The sequence below is a fragment of the Lepidothrix coronata genome, unplaced genomic scaffold (genome assembly GCF_001604755.1).
Source record: "Lepidothrix coronata isolate B3197 unplaced genomic scaffold, Lepidothrix_coronata-1.0 Scaffold154, whole genome shotgun sequence".
NCBI lineage: Eukaryota > Metazoa > Chordata > Aves > Passeriformes > Pipridae > Lepidothrix > Lepidothrix coronata.
In genome coordinates this window covers 1,153,215-1,171,793 of record NW_016690334.1, presented here as the reverse complement: position 1 = coordinate 1,171,793, position 18,579 = coordinate 1,153,215, and the positions used below count along the sequence as shown (strand labels likewise).

The following is an 18,579-nucleotide window of genomic DNA, read 5'->3' as shown; positions in this document are numbered from 1 at the left end:
CTGGGCAGGGGAGAGCAAACCCATGCACGTGGATGTGCTGCAGCCAGAGCGATCCTGTCCTGCTGGGAGGTGATGTGCTGCTATCAGGTGTGTCTGTGCCTCTGGCTCATCCCATAGGATCCATAATCTCTCACTGAGGAGTCACAGTCCCCTGATAATGGAGTGTACAGGGTCAGCCCATTGTATTGATCCAATTCCTGAAAGAGCTGGTTGAGGAAAAATACTCCCTTCTCTCCCCCAGCTATAAGGAAGTTCCTTCATTAGAGATCACTGCAGAGCTACGGAAACATTCTCTTCCAGCAGAATATTTCCCATAATGTTGTTATGGGAAATGCCTTAAAAGTGGCAATCAATTCCTCTTTGAAGTCATTAACAACCAGAAATAAATGCAGGAGTTGGTGTGAGAGGGCTGGAAATACGAGAAGATTTAAAGTGTATCTCTTACATGTGCTCCAGCAGAGAGAAGGGAAGAGATCCAATTGCTTTCCTACCCTTGGAATTTCTCTGTTGGTTTTAATAGTCTGATACCCTAATGACAAACTCCACACACACTCTGGGGTATGTTCTCAACTTAATCCATGGGGATACATGTCTGTAATACTCATTAATGTCAAGGAGCGTTAGGCCGAACATAAATCTTTGCTCACTAAGATGTGAATCTAGACTCTGATGTACACCATGCACCATCAGCTGCTGACTGAAGAAAAAGAGCAATTCCAGCACCTAGAAAGTCTTACTTGAGAGTTCCTAGACTAAACAATCAATCCAGCCAAAAAAAATCGGGGATGAAATTTCTACTCCACACTTTGGGTTCGAAACACCAGCTGTGATAGAGAGCGATGCATCCCCGATGGGCTCACACGGGAAGTCCATAAAATCCCTAAGAATCCCCAGTCGGCTAGACAGGCTCTCTGGTTCCACCAGAAACCCTGAAAAATAGATAAGCAGTGCATTTCTCAGCTAATTGCCAGTGCCATACAGCTCGGGAAAACATCTCACTAGACGTATACATACAGAGAAATTTCGATGCCAAGAAATTAGAACTGCTCTCTAACAGACTTCTGATTTGTGATTTCTTTGGCACCGAGCCTAACACAAAATCACTGTGATTTCCAACTGCAAATATTTTTGGAACCACCAGACTTGGTCCCATGTGTATGTTAAATGAAATGAATGTTCAAAATCCATAATAAAACTCCAGAGGGGAGACTCCGATTAGAATATTAACATTAATCTTAGGAAGTCACTAGGAACCATTCAAGCTATAATAATAAATTGCAATAAAGAAGGAATATAAAGGCTTTTTTTGCTGTCTGTTCAGTAAGCAGGTGTTACTGTGAACTCTCTAATCTGCACAGCACAGAAGTGAAGTGGTTGCCCTTAAATTTTCCAGTTGCATAAAATAAATAAATGACATTACCAAATTATGTACAACAATCCCTCTCATAGGAGCTGAAATGCAGTTGAGGGACTGGTGCAGATCCTGAGATAACGTAATGCAGCTCTCCAAGACAAGACTGGAAAGTTTTCAAAAGGCATCCTTCTCTCAACAGCTTTGGAGCCAGAAGCAGGAGCTTGGGTTCACTCCAGATTTATGGGAAGAGCCATCCCCAGGTCACTTGCTGGTGATGAGGTCCCTGGTTTTTCACCCTGGGAAGTCACAGATGTCAGGACACGATGGTCTCACACTGCTCCTGTACTAGAGCAAGGGCTGAGCTCTGCTGTTCTGACTTGCTGAACTTTGCCTTTGATTTTATTTGGAACCAGGCTGAAGGGATTAAATTTAGGTCTCTAAAATGGTCCCTAAAAGTACCTTATCAACAGTGGCTTGATTTTCAAAATAAATGATCACTCTCCAAAGCTTTAACTAGCAGCAGTTAATCAGCGCTTCTCAGCTCTGTCACCCAGCTAATATGGTTATATATGTTCAGTATTAAACCACTGTGTTTAAAAGCTTTAACCACTGTCTCTAACACTGAAATAAAACTGTGGTTCACTGTGTATAACATTTGCTTGTAAAATTCAGCAAGAATAATGATCAGGAGGTGAACCAAACCAACCCAACTCCACCCTTTAACTTTGAATTGGACTTTAAGTTTGGTGTTCTGAAATTTAAGTGGTAACAGAAAAAGTTTCTCATTATGATTAAAAAATTGGACTCAAGTGAGACTAGCACGATTTGACTGGCAATGTCATTGTATTTTCATAAATAGGTGAGAAATGAGGTGTACAGGAATTTCTTAATTCAGTAAAAGGTTGCTTTTCAGCTCAGGCAGTGACTCCCAATGGTGAACATATTTCTGTTTTTATGGAGAAGTCGTTTTTCACACCTGGTTATTTTGTGGTGCTCGCTGTATTTTTGATGCAGCTCAGATTCCAGGAAGTCTGGGAACTCCCAGAGCAAACTCTGCTCTGCAAGGATCTGTAGCTCGGCAGCAGCAGCGAGGAGTTGGAAGCTAATCTGTGTTGAACTGTATCATTGAATCTTTTGGGATTCACTCAGAGCTTGCTAGGAAACAAACTGAAGCCCTGAAATGCAAAGCATCAGGACACCTCAAGGAAAATTTTTGATCACAGGTACAATGCAATTCACAAAGAACTGTCTAAACACGCAGCAATTTCAGCGCGTTCGGTGTGTCCCTGTGATGAGTGTTCTGTGTGCAGCCTCACAGAGCAGCAAAACTGTCCTTCCAGGTATGACACTGCTCTATTAATAGTCTATGAAGTACTGGGAGCAAATGAAAGACACTTCAGATGACTCTTGAAAAATGAATCAGTATCTGCTCTGAAATTGGACCCCAAGTGTGGAAACATAAAATAGGATGTGTCTGAGAGAGATTATTTTGGGGCCATATGGTTTCTTACTCTGCTCCACCCTCCTTTTCAGGAAAGTAACATGTCCCAGCACGCTGTACTCATTTGAGATTGATATGGGCATGTTTTGGGAGAACACTTTGTTGGGCTATTAGGAATTTTGTTCTTTCACAACAGACAACTGCTCTGGTAATGCCTCCTGACCTGTCTTTGTGGAAAACACTTATGAAGGGAGAACTTCTTATGCACCAATTCTTGTCTTCATCCTACAAATAAGTTGCTGGCTTTTCTCTTCACCACTCTGCTTTAATCTCTCATCTCTCCTGTTTGACACATCTCTCCTGCTGGCTGCTGGTGGGACAAGCCTGTGGTTTGTTCCAAGCAAACACACGTGCACAGTTTCCACCATTGTGTGGTCTCACGTTCTGAACTTACCTGTGGGTGTTTACTTTGGTGGCATGACCTGGTATTTTTGTAGCTCTGTACCTTTTTTCCTCCTTCCTTGATATTTTGTTCCCCTCAGCCACGATAACTCTTCGTCAGAAGCTGCTGCATTTCTGCTTTGATCATACAGAACGTACCATACAGCCTGGGGTAACACAGCGCTGCTTAATACAGATGAAATAGCTACAAACCCTCTTAGAAGTGGGGTTTAAAAAGGGATACCAGTGAAATCAGATCCCTCTAGCTGGACAGCAGTCTGATAGCAGAACAAGGGCTGTTGTGGTATTTGGCAGCCAGACAGTCTTTATTGTTATTAGATGAAACAAAGCTTGTGATCTTTAGTCCTTGACCTTCACTGCAGCAGCACTCTCTTAATCAGACCTTAATTTAACACCTAACATGGTCACAGAGAGGACTGGCCATGGGCTGCTGGTTTAATTACATATAGCTGATATCATCCAAACCAATTTAACCTCATTGCTGTGTGCTGGGCACTGGGTGGGAATCGCCCTTCAGACACAGCACAAACAGCTTCCAACAGAAACAAACAGTTCAAAGTTTGGTGCATTCACCTCAAAAAGAAATAACTACTCTTTTGGACACCTTTCAGATGATGTTACAGCCTTTTCAGGAAGAGCTGGAATCAGCACGGTCTGCTAAATTTTTGTTTGCCCTTTATGCTTTCACTCTGGCATTTTAGGTATTTCTAATATTTAAAGATTAAGCATCCTGCTGATGGGATTCTCCCATCCACATTCATGGGATCTGCTGCTGTGTGGAAGCATCTGACGACCAAACTGTGCAACTGGTAAAAATTTATGTGTTTCACGATAAGATTTTCACATTGTGCTGCTGCTTTGTGCTCAGTTCTTCACAAACTGACACAATATTTATTTTTTGACATTTAAATCTGAACAGTCATATTTTTGCATGTTTTGACACAAAATTTGGTCTCTTTCTGAATTAGTCTGGAAATCTGAAAACATCCTAAGTCTTCTTTTAGAAACAGGATTGTTTTGATTAATCAGCTTTCACTCAAATTTTTTTTCACCAAAACCACCATCAGCAAGCCAAATGCACAAGAAACATTGTAAAAAATCTGCAGTTTTTTAAAGAAATCACAAATTTTCCAAGAAATCCCAGTTAAATACAAAAAGACTGTTGTGAATATCATAGGTTTTCTTGAAAGATGGCTACCTCTAGCAGAGCACTTATGGAAAAATATTAATGAATAAAAGTGATGTAAAATATTAACAAGCAAGCAAGAGCTTGGTCTCTGGGACTTGGAAAACACCGCCAGTGTTTGTCACTGGCTTCCTGAGCCCTTGGTCATGTTGCTTCTAAAGCTGAGCTCTGATGGCTCTGAATGAAGTGGTGCAAAAAAATTAGCATTTTGTGTGATCTGTCCAACCTTTCTGCAAGAGATCATGTGCCTCATGGCAGGGATGGCAGAGCAGGACAGGTGCCAGCACTTTATCCATCCTTATTCCCATATTGCCTGCGTTGCTGATGGAGGTGGGTCTGCCCTGAGACTCTGGGCAGCGACAGGCAGGCACTGGATATACTCCTTGTATAACCACTGTGCACATGGAAAGGTGAATGTGGGTCACCTGCCACTCTCAGTAGGAAGCTTCTTACTTCCACTCTGCAGGTGGCTTCCCGAGATGTAAGAATCGAGCCCAAAGATTTTAGGTTGCAATGAATTTAAAAGCAAAATGAACCCAAAACCTCCACGGGAAGTTCTGAATAAAACCTGTATTTTCTGCTGTTGCAAAGGAAAGCCACCCCTTGGCCATGTCAACGCTTTGTGCTTTAAAGGCCACAGCCCTGAACATCTTCTCTGGTCCTTCCAGCTCAGGGGGTGTTTGAATGCAAGTTTTTCCTGAGCTGGTGAGTACGTGTTGGTTCCCAACGTTCCAGCGCTGGAAGGGGAGAAGGCCATTGTGTGTTTAGTTCTCTGCTGGAGTTTGCACATGGTGACTGCTGTGTAGTCATGTTCTGGTTCACTCTGCACAAACTTTCCATTGTAGACCCCTTACACTGACTGAGCTTTGGCTGAGACAAAAGAAAGCCTTGTAGTGTCAGAGCCGTGGTGGGGCAAGGTTTAATCTCTAGCTGACGCTGTACTTATACAAAATCAATATGAACAGCAGGTTGTCACTGGAACCACAAAGAGAATCTCTATGACAGGCTCATGCTTTTTTAAAAAACTATTTCAGTTTATCTTGTGCAGTTCTTTTGTATAGGTAATTCTTTCTGTTGCAGGGTCTGCTGAAATGTTCCCAGGCCTGGCTGGAGGATGAGTGTTGCTTTAAAACCTGAATAAACAGTTACACGCCTTGGTAGCTTCAGATCCAGTAGCCAGAACAAATGACATTTTGCATGAGTTCTTCCAAATGAATTGCTCTGTGACCACTGTAGACTTTTGAGTTTTTGACTCATGGTAGTAGAATACTTTTCTTGAAGAGCTCTGAAATGCAGTTCTTTCAGGACCTGATCGTTTCCAAAGCCAACGCAGTTAACTCAGAGCCCGGTGTGGCTTCACAAATTCCCCTGAGTCATGTTTTGACTCGGGGGTCGGACTTTTTTGTGATGGAATGTTTTGACAGGGCTCTGTGTGACCTCACGCGAGGGCAGTGGCTGTGTTGATGTGCAGGAATGTCGATGGCTCTGCAGAAACCTCGGGGTCTCCCATTAAGACGTTTCCTTCACCTCGGCGGGAGGACCTGCGTTGCTGCGAGTGCTGTTACCGAGATGCCCTGCAGTCAGAAATACAGACAGAGCACAACCGCTCTGATGTGTTCCAGCCCCAGGGTGTTAATGTGCCACTGCTTCTCGGGGTTTCAGCACCAAGGCATCGCTTCTTTGGATTACAATAACACAGGCAAGTGCACTTCTGCCCTAAGCAAACAGCGGCAGCTCTGTCGTGCACTGGGATAGTGGGATACAATGGGCACCTTTTCCCACTCTGCCTGAAAGCAGGACGTTCTCTCAAAGGCTTCTGAGTCCTGCAGAGCCTTTTCCACGCTCCAAGGACTGTGGAAGTCAGTGACACACTTTCATTGCTCCTGGGTAGCTCTGGGTGAAGCTGGGTCAGGGCTCCATTTCCAAGGGGTCCCTCTTTCCCAGTGCTAAATGTCCATTTACAGCCCCAGAGGGCAGTAGATGTGTCACATGAGTGCCCTCATACATGTGCAGTGTTATGTGAGTGCACTCAGAGAACGTGTTTTGACTGAAGTTTTCTATTTGTTGGCATTTGTCTGCACCATCTAATGAGTATTTGCTCTACAAAGGCGCTCAGCACCTAAAAGAGCAATTATATTTTTCAGAAAGTCTTAGAAGTTCTCTTTATGGGCAGGTATTTGTTATGCTGAGGATTGAACTCTTGCAAAGAAAGCAAAGTTTGAGCTTTCTTGATAAAGACAAACAACACACTTTGTTCACGGTCTTCCTGATATTTTTATGATTCTTATCATACTTCGTGCTCTTCTTAAGTCTGGATTCCCCAAAGCTGGATGATTAGAGAATCTTAGTTTGTGTGAAACTCAAAACAGGACCTTCTGAGCTTTCATTGTTATAGAAAAAACCTTGGAAATAAATGCACGTGGAAGGCAAACACCAGAGTGCTAAAAAAAAGGAACCCAAAGTCATAAACCAAACTGATGCAATAGTGTGGCACAGTGACTAATTTAGTCACAGGTTCTCACTGAAATTTGCTGCTTATTAAGCAAAATAAAAGTATTTTTAATTTTATTGCCTTAAGGATACTTAATCCAACAGCAAAATGTTTTTGTTTATCAGATTTATTTCTGTGTCACAAATATCACGTTCTATATGAAAACATAAGAAAATAAATTTCTGTCAAGAGTGAATTTGATACAAAGTTAAACGTTTGCTTTAGTCAGAGGTACTTGTATATCCATGTGGGTGGATGGGTGTGAGTTTGTGTCTTCTTATTTTAAGTTAATATTGGTGTTTTCGTGCCTGATTCATGATTTTTGAATGCTTGAGCTCAGCAGCACTGAACACCTGCCTTAATTGTGAGGACTAAGCTTCTTTGAAATTCTAACCTAAATTTAAAATTTCTACCATTAAAAAGAATAATAAAAAAAATCCTAGACCAGACAAGCCTCTTTGCCAAATGCTGGGCTATAAATTACAGCCATTTCTTTTTATTACACTGTTATACACTAAAAAAAATAAACCCCAAACACCTAAACCCACAAATCTAATTACACCAACCGTGCTCCTCATGCAAAGCCGAGCTCTGAGCTCAGCTCAGCTCCAGGTAGGCCCAGTGGTTTAGCTGCAAACTAAACCTCTGGAAAAACAGAAGCCGAAATAGTAACACAACAGCAATGCTGTATTAGCCCTTTAGGGAAATACCTAAATAAGCAATAAAATTAATGAAATAGTATTTATAGCCTTTGTGTCATAAATGTATTATTTGTAAATGAAAGCAGAGCAGGTTTGCCTTGGTAAACTGGCACAGCTCTGACTCCAACTCTGCCCTTATCGAGGCCTTTTGGTACTTAAAGGGGGTTTATAAGAATGGTGGGGACAAAACTTTTAGCAGGGCCTGTTGTGCACGTGCAGCACAAGGAGTGATTCGCCTTCAGCACTGTCTGAGGGCAGGGAGAAGGGAATTTGACTTTCCCAGCGCAGGAAGATGAAGCTGTGCATATTTATATGCATTTTGCATTTCCCTGCTAAATGTCCCTACACTTTGAAAAGTTTAGCCCAGGAAGTTCCATTAAAAAAAATCAATAGTTATCGAATTTATACTCAGCGTGTGAATCCTGTTACGGGAGGCTTTGGAGGGATGGTCATCTCAGTGCATCTGCTTGTTTTGCTTCACAGCACGAGGCAGGAGTTGTGTCTTTACTGGCTATACCTGGCATAGCCACGGGGTTGGTTTGCAAGACAGAAGGAAAAGAAAAAGGTGGAGGCACTAATTGTTCATTACAAAGAGTGAAAAATCGTAACTAATCACGGCCCAGCGCTGCTGCTAATGCATTCAAACCTCCCTCCTCCCCACCAAACCATCCGGGGGTTTAAAATGTAAATACAATTTGTAATTGAGAGCAGCATTTTATTACTCGCTTTTAAGAGGCACAGGACGCCTGTAACCCTCAATATGAAATTTCCGCTGGCTGGAAATAAATTCAGCTCCGTGTTTTGCTTTTATTCCCGCGGCGACTCCCGCACGGGAAAGGTACCGGCTGGTCTGCAAGAGCTCAGTCTCTCACTCAGCACCGAGGGGAGAAGTGGCTGGGAGCTGTGGTTTTGCAGCCACACTGCTGCCTTCCTCACACTGCACACTGGAGGCAAAAGCAAACACGCTGCAGAATAAATCCTCGGAGATGTGCTGAGAGCTGCTGAGCTACCACAGCCCGGGCTGGAGTCAATGGGAACTGCAGGCACGCAGCCCTTCCCTGAATCCCGCTTTCCTTTGCAGTGCTGTGCTGCCCAGAAGCAGCTTTTACTGCTGGTTGTAGTTATTTCTACATCAGCCTTGGCAACGGAACCCAGAAAGTGAGGAGAAGGGCTCGGGGTCCATAGTGTTGGGTGCTGCACAACTATGGGACAAGTAACAGCTCCTGACACAGCGAGAGGCAAATGGATGTGTAAGGCAGGTGACAAGCAAAATATACTGAAAAAGAAGTGTGGGGCATTTTTCCTTCTTCTGTGACATGGGAGATGTCACAAGGATATGTGATTTATAGTTAGATCCTTTAGGGAACTGAATACTCAGGCTATATTTCACTTAAATTAAGCATAACAGGATTCCACTTCAAACTTTCAGCATTTTAGCTGGTTTTGGAATGTGAAGTTTTTTATATGGAGACGGAGGCTTCAGAATGGCACCACCAAAGAAGTTACTCGTGGGTACCTTCATCAACATGGAAATAATTCCCTCATACTTTCAGTCTTCCTTCTTTTCCTTTTCTGTCAGCTCTAGATCTGGGAAACAGCATGAAAAGAGATCCCCATAATCAGCACAATAATCTTGCCCTGCAGCGCTTCCAGGACACTGGCAGGGAAAGAGGAATAAGAAGTTATACACATTTTGGCTGAAAGGACTGGTGACCTCCACCTGAGCAGAAGTCAGCAATGTCTAGAAAATTAAAGACTAGTGAAGAGGTAGGGATTTAAAGGGAGACAGAGAAAACCCTCTGGATTTTAAGGTAAACCATTACACCAGCTCATGTTCTGGGTTTAACCCATCAAATATTTCTTCACTGAGGAATCAGGAAAGTATTACCTGTGAGAGCAGAAGTGAAGGCAGCCATGCCAGGGCCTGCCACTTCAGAGAATACAAACTCTTTCTGCTACTTCAAGGCTTCTCGGCTGAATTAATGTGTAGGACATAATAACAGCCATGCTGTGAGTGAAATATTCCCTCTCTCATTAGAAACCACTTCTGTTCTTGTTGAGCTGTATCCTCCCACCTTCATCTGCTCTGGGTTCTATCCAACATTATTTACAATAATTGTACCCACCTTCGCTGTTGGATTTCTCAAAGGAATTGTGGCTAAGAGGGATAAAAGATGTCTACACACTCAGTGGCTTTTTCCTCAAACAAATCAGGAAGTCAAGCATGGTTTACAAGGAGAAAGAGCTACTTGAAGAGCTCTAGGGTGTATTTTTTTTAACCACTTAACGTTGCAGGACACCTTGACATCCTATCTTATACACGAGGAATTAAAATTGTACATTCTGTCAAGTAGATAAGTGAGTTGATTAAAAACCCCCTCAACATCCAAGAGCTCCTACTGAAATCTCAGGATACATAACACATTCCTTGACCTAAAGACTGGAGTAAGGTAATGCAGGAGTAATCTACCCACAGTTTGTCTCAGGGAGTCCTTTCTTCCATGATCTTGCTGGTAAGAAGTGGGCAAACTGTCCAGGACTAAGCCACAAGCATGGAGGGACTGGATTCGCCCAGGTTACTTCTCTGCATATTGAACATTTTTTAAATATTGAATATTTTTCTGTTCTATTACACAAAAAACCCCCCAAACCCTAAAAATGAAATACAGAATGACATGCAATGGATGCCTCCTTGCACATTAACCCTTTGCAGGTCACACTGACAAACACCAAACTGCAAAGGGCCTCTCACCACTAACCCACATTTATCTACATGGGTCTCTGCCCACGTGCACAGCTACAGTGGCTAAATGAGTGAGGAGGGCTTGGTCATACACAAATACATTAAATAACAGATGAAAATAGGGTCTGAACCAACTGCACATTTACCTGCCACACTTAAGTGTAGGCAAAGCAGTGTCTGGCTTAACAAGGTTAATGAAAATTGGGTTTTCTTCTACCTGGCAGATTTAAGAAGAACCTCAGCTGTGGAGTTCACAGCAGACCATTTCCTGTGGGACTTTGTTTGCTTCTGTATCCTCTCTGACTGATACACACATGTGACCTGTGAGTCCTGAAAGTGAACACAGAGAATTTCCTGGGTTATTATGCATTTTTCCTTCTAATACAGCAAGAGTTCAACACCTATCATTGGCAAGGGAGCATTGCTCACTCACCATAAGAAAAGTAAAAATAGAAAAAAGTGGCTATTCCTTAATGCCATCTTCTGAGGAGCTTGTTAAGGTTTTGGCTTGCTGTAGAAGGTTGTGGTGGCCCTACCTCTGCAGTCACTGCTGTCACCTGTATTCCAGCTGTTGGTGGGGTTTAGGCTGAGGGTTGACTGGGAGCCACACTTGTTAATGATAAGCATCTTCCAGTTTAGTTTCCAACTGTCTTTCCTTTCCCAAAGGACATTTTCCTCTCTGTACTTTCTCAGTGAGGAGGTGCCCGATGTCCACCCATGGTTATGCTGAGCAGGATCATGGAAGTGCCTTTCCCAGGTTCATTTTGAGGATGGAGGGTGTGCTCAGTGTCACCCCTTGGCAGGAGCCTGGCTTTGGATGACACTGCAGCTGCCTGAGCTCCAGGGGAACAGAGGAGCCAACAGCACTTCTCTCCTGCCTTTATTCTCTTCAGCAGGGAGCAGCTTCACTCCCTGCAGGTGGGACAACAGAGGGACAACCGAGGGGACAGTCCAGACAGTGCAGTGTCACCATGTGCACTCTCTGACCTGCAACCAACTCGTGAAGGAGGTACCACGACCAGTTTGCTGTTCCTCCTTTCAGGAGAGATTTTGGCTTCCAGAAGCCTTTGTCTTGACTTCTGCTGAAAGGAGCAGCGTGGGTCAAGTTTGTTTCTTAGAAAAGTTCAACTCTGTGCATCCAGATCATTTCAGGTTTGTCTCTTCTCATGGTTTGACACTTTGTGCTTTAGGGAGTCTCTGTATGGCCAAGGTGTTGGATTCATTGCCCAGATTTCTTTCACATATTTTAAAACAAAAAAAGTCAAAGATATTCCTTCACAGACAAGGGAGGAAGACTAGCTCCTCAAGGATTGATTCAGCTCACCTGAGATGCAATTATTACAAGTCATTATTATTTTGCAAACCTTGTGTCCTCTAATACATGACTTTTTGGGGTGTGGACTCACGCTTTTGGGATACTTGTGTGGAGTATATTGGAATATGACAATATCTCTGAATGTGGCATTTGCATTTCCTCCCATTTGAGTGACTGTAGTGTGTATTTTCCAACTACCATGGGATTTTGTGCTGCATTTCTGAGTACACTGGGGTTGGCTCACGTGCATACATAACTAATGTCTGTGTTTTGAAGTGCCAGGAATGTAAAATGGGTTAGCAAGTGGAGCAGCAGGTCGAGACATGTCACAACAGTGTAATTCATCCAACAGAATGAGGATAGCTTGGGGGGTCCTAAGTTAAAAGAACTTGATTAGTCTCAGCTCAGAGTAAGGATTAGCACAGACTGGCAAAGACAGGAGCAAAGACATTCAGACATGGCTTAGGGTGATGGTTCTACTCACAGTCACCAAAATATTTAGGAAGTAAGGCCCAAGTGAGCCAGGCTGAGGGTTCAAGTTGCTGAAGCGTCGTTGTGAATGTGTCCGTTTGTTTGCCATGAGGTGCTCACTTGTCTCACGCCTGTTCCCTGCCTGGTCCCACCCCATGTCCGAGGCTGGCAGGACGTGCTGTCACCCCCTGTGAGAGCTGAGCTTCCCTGGCAGGACAATCCTCCCTCCTGCACATTTCACCTCCAGCCCCTGGCCTGCAGTGGAACCACAGTGTCCAGCATTGTGGACTGGCTGATCTTCCAGGTCCCTTCCAACCCCAACCATTCTATGCCTCTATAAATGCTGCAAAAGGGCCAGATTCTGTCCTCAGCCACATGATGGTTAATCCCAGATAATCCCACTCATTCTAAGAGGTGACAGTGGATCTATGCTGTTATTTGTGAGGTCAGAATATGGCACCTTTCATATGTGCTCCTTTTCACAACTTTAAGCCCAGTTTAGGAGTGTGGGTTGTTTCTTTAGCACAACAGGAGGGTTTGTTCCTATGCCATGTGATGATTCTCCCATAATGATTTTTTAGAGAAGTGCCAAAGGATTGAATTGGGAACTTGTACAAAGAGTTGTTAAATGCCTTTGTGGTTCTTGGATTTACAGCTACTGTGCTGGAGGAATATGGCCCTATTACCATGTTCTACATTCAGCATCTGCAAAGCAATGCCAAGCTACTGTGGCCATAATTTCCAAAGTGGCTATTTCAGCTGGCATTTCTCACTGTATTTAAATTCTTGAGTTGTCCCTCATTTGGCAGTCCTTTTTCTAGTGCCCTTATGGATGGTGTAGCCTCAAATCTGTGCTGTACTCTGAGGTGATATTGCTGCCTATCTTCTATTCCACTCTGGGTGTTATAACCTGCAATGGAGTGTAAGTTCCAAAAACTCACTATGATGTGGTCCAACATACTCTGAGATTCATCTGCAATTAAACCACAAATACCTGGCACAAATTCAGCCACTGGGTCAATATTCAGATATTATTGTCTGTAAACAATATTAGCTCTTGTTATGCTGATTTTTTTCAGAGGAGGTAGAGCCTTATATAGGTATATTTTAGGTGAAGACTTCCAATTGCTTAACCTGAAATTTTAGGAAGCTCCATGTCATACATATTCTAAACAATTTCAGAAATTATGCATGCATGTGGGTACAGACAGAAATTACAAATGCAGCAGATTAATTTAGGAAAGAAGATCTTATCCTGACAGAAAAATGCATAGTAGACCCCATCAAAAGCTAAATAAAAGACAGAAACATTCAGGCAAAATTTCTGACAGGAAGAATTTGTCAGGTGGTGGGCTGGTTCTTCCATTCTTTGAAAGTTTCAAGTGAACGTAGCCTGTCTTTCTGTGAGGATTCCTGGCCAAGGTTTCAGCAGATGTCTAAATCTCACCTGGTTCCCCAGAGCTCTTTAGCTTCCCTTCAGCCTCCCTCCATTCCTGACTCCTGCTTTGCTCAACCCCGACCTCTCAGCAGGGTTTCTTGCTGCCAGAAAGAACAGGCCTTGCCAGCAGAAACTAATTACTTTCTCATCAAATCCTATCTTGCAGCACAAATGTTGTGACCTGTCCCGCTGCTTCCAAGGCCTCCCAAATAGTTCATGTAGAGACACCACCTCTGGAATGGCCAACAGCCCAAGGTGGGAGCAGAGGATGTGCTAAACTGCACATGTGATGCAGTGTGGAACAGGGAGGGCAAGTCCACTGACCCCCCTGGCTCTGAATTCTGTCCCTGAGGATGCCATGGCTTCAGCTGGCTTGGCCAACTGCTATCAACATAAAATAATATTAATAACAACCACAACAATAGTTAAAAATATGTTCTGTCTCAACCACAAGACATGGGCTTGACAGAGCAACTAATACTATGGCCTGTGTTAGACAGGAGAAGAGGCTGGAGATGGTTTCCTGGTGCTTTTGTCCATAAAATTCTAGTGGATTTCATTAGAAACCATCAGAAACCATTAGAAACCATTGTGGTTACTGTTGGGTCTCCTGTTTTGGTTCTGCTGGATGGAGAACAAGGCAGAGCTCGTGCATGGGGATTCATGGCATCCCCAGAACATTCCCTTTTCACTTATTCTTATTGTTTGAGGTTCATATCTGCTTTTGCCACTGAGGATCTGGGCAGTATAAATTAGCCAGGGAATAAAAAAATAAAGGTTTAATGCAAAAGGTTGGCATTTTTCTGCCTTGCATTCTAGCCTTGCCTTGGACAGACTTCCCATTGGGCCTATAGATGCAATTTTGGGCTTTTGTTTCCTGCCTGTGGAACAAGGAAGGAATAACAGCGTGTTTCAACCTCGTGGGTGCATTGGGAAGACAAATTCAGCCTTGGTTTTGAAATACACATATACTGTGGTAATTAGAACAATACAATAGCAAATAAACAGAGGAAGAAGAAAAGTACCTAACCCACAAAAGGATTTGGTTGATGTGCAGCAAATGAGATATGGGACCACAGACTACGTGGTGAAGTTAAGAGAAATATTGAGCAGCTGCTTTGCTACACAGTTGTACAAAATGAAATGACAACCTGCAGGAAAAACAGCACAGGCCCCTTTACTACCCAAGAGGGCAGAGCTAAGGTTACAGGGACTGTAACAGTGTTGTCATTTCCTTACTCCCAGGAGCTGCGTTTTCCAACTTGATGGCTTTCCTAATGTAATTGCTTTTTATGCGATGATTTTTTTAGGGCCTGATTCTTGCTGGAGTAACTCAGGAGGAACCCCAACAAAGCCAAGCAAGTGATCTCAGTGCAAAAATTGTGGAATTGGGCATGCTCAGTCCATAACCTCCTTCTCCAAATCCTGCAGCAAATGCCCCATGCTGGAATGGCAAGGAGATATCAGATGAAAACACAAAACAATGACAAACAGTGCATTTTTCAGTAGCCACATCATATTATGTCATTGATGTCAGGTTGAGTTATATTGGTCTGCTTTTCATTATGTTGTGTTATGCCTTTTGACATAATGCAACACACTGTAAGTAACATAAAGTGACCTCCAAGTATAAAAGAGTACACAGTTTTTGTCAGATTAGATAGTGGCTATGAATTCTCAGAGAGGGAGGGGTAACTCAGAGCAGGGCGTTTGGAGTCAGTGTCCTGAACAACAAATGCACAGAACTTAATTAACAGTTACAGCAGCCCTGGCTGTTTCCAAAATGGTCTGTGTGCCTCTGCTCAACAGAGAGAGGAGATTCACAGTGGGATTTGCACTGTTTAATTTGTTTAAAATTCTGCAGAGGTAGCTGTAACAGCTCTCTCTTTCCTGTACCTGTACTGCAGGAGCTCCATATACAGTGAACATAAGACTCACTTGCCTGAGATTTGCCTTGTTGCCAGGCTCCAAAATACAGTCCTGAGACCAAGCTTAGCCAATAGCCTTTCTGAGCAGTACTGTGTAACCTGTCCTCTGAATGGAATCAGCTGCTAAGAAAATGACTGTAGGGAGAAAAGAAAAGGGAATCACCGTGGATCTAAAAAGAAGGCGAGCTCCTCATTAATTTAAGGTGATTAATTTAAGGAAAAGTTGGTGGTTCCAGGGAGGTTGTTTCTCTGGAGGGCTTGAAATCCACCTAAGTCTGGCAGTTCTATCTGGTGGCTTTGCTGGAATTAGCTGATGTTCTGCCTTTAGTCCTTGGTCTACACTCCTGACCCACGGGTTGCACAACTGCCAGGACTTGCAGAAAGTGGAGTCCTTTGATCTGAAGGCTGGAATACAGCTCTCCTAAAGGGGGATGGTTCCTACCTGTTGGCAGGATATGGAGGATTTCAGTTCCCACACATGTTAAACTGTCACATGTCTTGTGAAGGCATCCACTCAAAGGCAGGATGCAAAACTGTCTGAGTGCAGGAGAAGTGTAAAGCTGTGGTATGAAGTTGGTCTCAAAACTTAGTTTTGCAATAGCCCCAGCACTTACTGAGGTACTTACTGTACATTTCCTATATAACAAATGTTACATTTCCTATGTAGCACATTCAACATTAGTGTTTTTTGTGGCCCTGCTGAACTAGGAGAAGAGGCCACTTTCCATTTGGCACCCACCTGGCATCCTATCTCACCACAAGAATTGTCATCAAGTCCTGTCATCTGCCTTTTCAGACAGTGAATGTTGTAGGGATCAGAAACATTTTCAAGATCAGTCTCAAAGATGGAAGTTGCACAGGCACCTGAATGCATTTGATGTGGGTTTCCTGAGCAGTAATAAACATGGAATTTCTCTTAAAGAGGTGTTTTAAGATTAAAATTTGACATTGTTAACAGGAATAGAGTGTAATATTTTGTGTGAAAAGGGTGCCCAAGTGAGCAGCACAGGATATCAGAATCCAATGTGTCACATGCATTTTCTTTATCATTTCTCATTTAGAAATGTAGCATAAATTAATATCTGCTTAATTGCCAGGTGTGCAGCATTCCTTTAAGATGTGTATGGGATGCTGTCCTTGTTCATTAGGGCATTAACTGTTAGAGAATGAGCAGTTCCTTCTCCTGAACACTGAGCAATAATCCAGCTCCACCCTCCATCCTGCCAAGAGACCTGTGCAATCAGACCCCTGTGACACCGACACCCACAGTGCTCTGCAGGACTCCACAGAGCTACCTTTAAGTATCATTTTGCAGCATCAGAGAGTCCAGAATTAAACATGAAACACTCTTGTTAAGTTCATAAAGAGAGCTGTTACCCCGTGCCTGAGCAACTCCCAAAGAAAGGAGTGGGACACCAGGCTGTGCTTGTGGCCAGGCACACACACAGACTCCACACTGGGAAGTCTCATTGAGATTTGCAGCCAGGCTGGATCTCAGGAGACTTCCTATTATTTTCTTTACTAGTAAATCATTATGTTGTCTCCTTCACAGCACAGAGAGTTCAAATAAACCCGTCCCTGTGACAATCTGATTCTCTGAAGGAGTGTCCTGTTCTGTTGAGTCATGTGAGAGGAAAATACAAAGAAGTAGAAAGACAGATCAAAAAGGGGTAGCAGAAAGAGCCCTGGAGGCAGACTTAAGTTTGGTATTTAATATTTCAGGTAAAATATTCACTTAGCATCAATTATCTTGTTGGGTTCTTTTTTTTTTTCCCCCCAAATGAAATTGCTTTCTGAATCAGCCAGCTCTCTAATTACCAGATTGAATGATTGAAATTTTTAGGGCAATTAAATTCAAGCCTTTCTTTTTCAGTCCTTATGTTATTCCCCCCTTCTCTCCCTCCTTCCTCCAGTCTGGAGCCTTCCTATAATTTGGAGGCAGTTGCAGAAGCAAGCAGACCTTTAAAGCCAAGATGTATGTCTCCCTTAATTCCTCGGTGGATTTGTTTTATAGACTAGGCAGAGAGGGTTCTGGTCTCTCAGGACATGTGCATTACAAACACACAGCTTTGTGTGGGTTTTATCCTAACATGTCATTGGAAGGATTCATTTAATATAGAAATTCTGTGAAAAGACAAAGATCAATGTAGAAAATACACGTGCTATTAGAAAAAGCCTGCAGATCAAATTGGAAAACTAATGAGCAAATTGATGATAATAATGATGATTGATGATCTACTGGATAAGAGAAAACAAATCTCCCAATGAAACAGTACAAAGGTCTGTTAACAGAGCTGTGAGGACAAACTCATGAAAAGATAAGTATTCTGCCAAGAAAGGACACAGAATTCCCAGGATGAAATCCTGGGCCCACTGGACTCAAAGCTGCTGCTCATTTGTGTGTCTTGTTAGGATTAGAGCACTGATCCTGCAGAACCAGTAACCATATTCTCAAATATAGGTATGTGAGCTATTCCATGGATTCCAGTGGGACTATCCCATCCTTGAAGTTAAGTGGATGCTTCACAGCTTTGCTGAGTCAGGATCTGACCCAGTGAACATGATAAATCTTTATCACAGTGAACCTCTGAAAGTGTGGAAGATTTTCCTCAAAAACCTCGCTCTGAGTCTTTCAGATTTCCAAACCCAATCCAGTGCACAAACCTGGGGCTGCTCTCCAGCAGGACCCAGGGATTTATTTTCATGCTCTGTTACACTGAGCATTGGTGTAATGTCACTGGAGTCAGAGCAATGCACACAGCGAGTATCCACAGCGATTTCACTAAAGCCAGATGAATTGTATTCTGCTTATTTATTACTTCATTATCCCTGTAGGTGTTCAAGGTGCTTCACAACAGCTAAAGCAGTCCTTGCCCTGAAGAGGATGCAGTCAGATCTAAGATTAGAGATGACAGCACTGCAAGGGGCTGGACCTGGAGAAAGAGCAAGGTCCTTGTTCAACCAGAAACATAAATGCTCGTCTGTCTCAAAGTTCAGTGGATTGGTTAAGCACTGCCATGGCTCAAGGTTGGGCTGACTGATGTAGAGA

General features: G+C 43.1%; 1 protein-coding gene across 3 annotated transcripts in view; it reads left to right on the top strand.

The window, feature by feature from the left end:
* Positions 1–18,579, top strand: part of MYL10 (myosin light chain 10) — an 89,047-nt gene that overhangs the window by 48,036 nt on the left and 22,432 nt on the right. Inside the window, exon 1 of one of the 3 annotated variants that reach the window (XM_017828887.1) lies at positions 9,366–9,402. The exons of the other annotated variants lie outside the window; for them this stretch is intronic. Coding sequence (XP_017684376.1) covers positions 9,373–9,402 — 30 coding nt within the window. The 5' untranslated portion in view covers positions 9,366–9,372. Of the gene's footprint in view, positions 1–9,365; positions 9,403–18,579 lie in introns of those variants that run through there. 3 annotated transcript variants of the gene reach the window in all.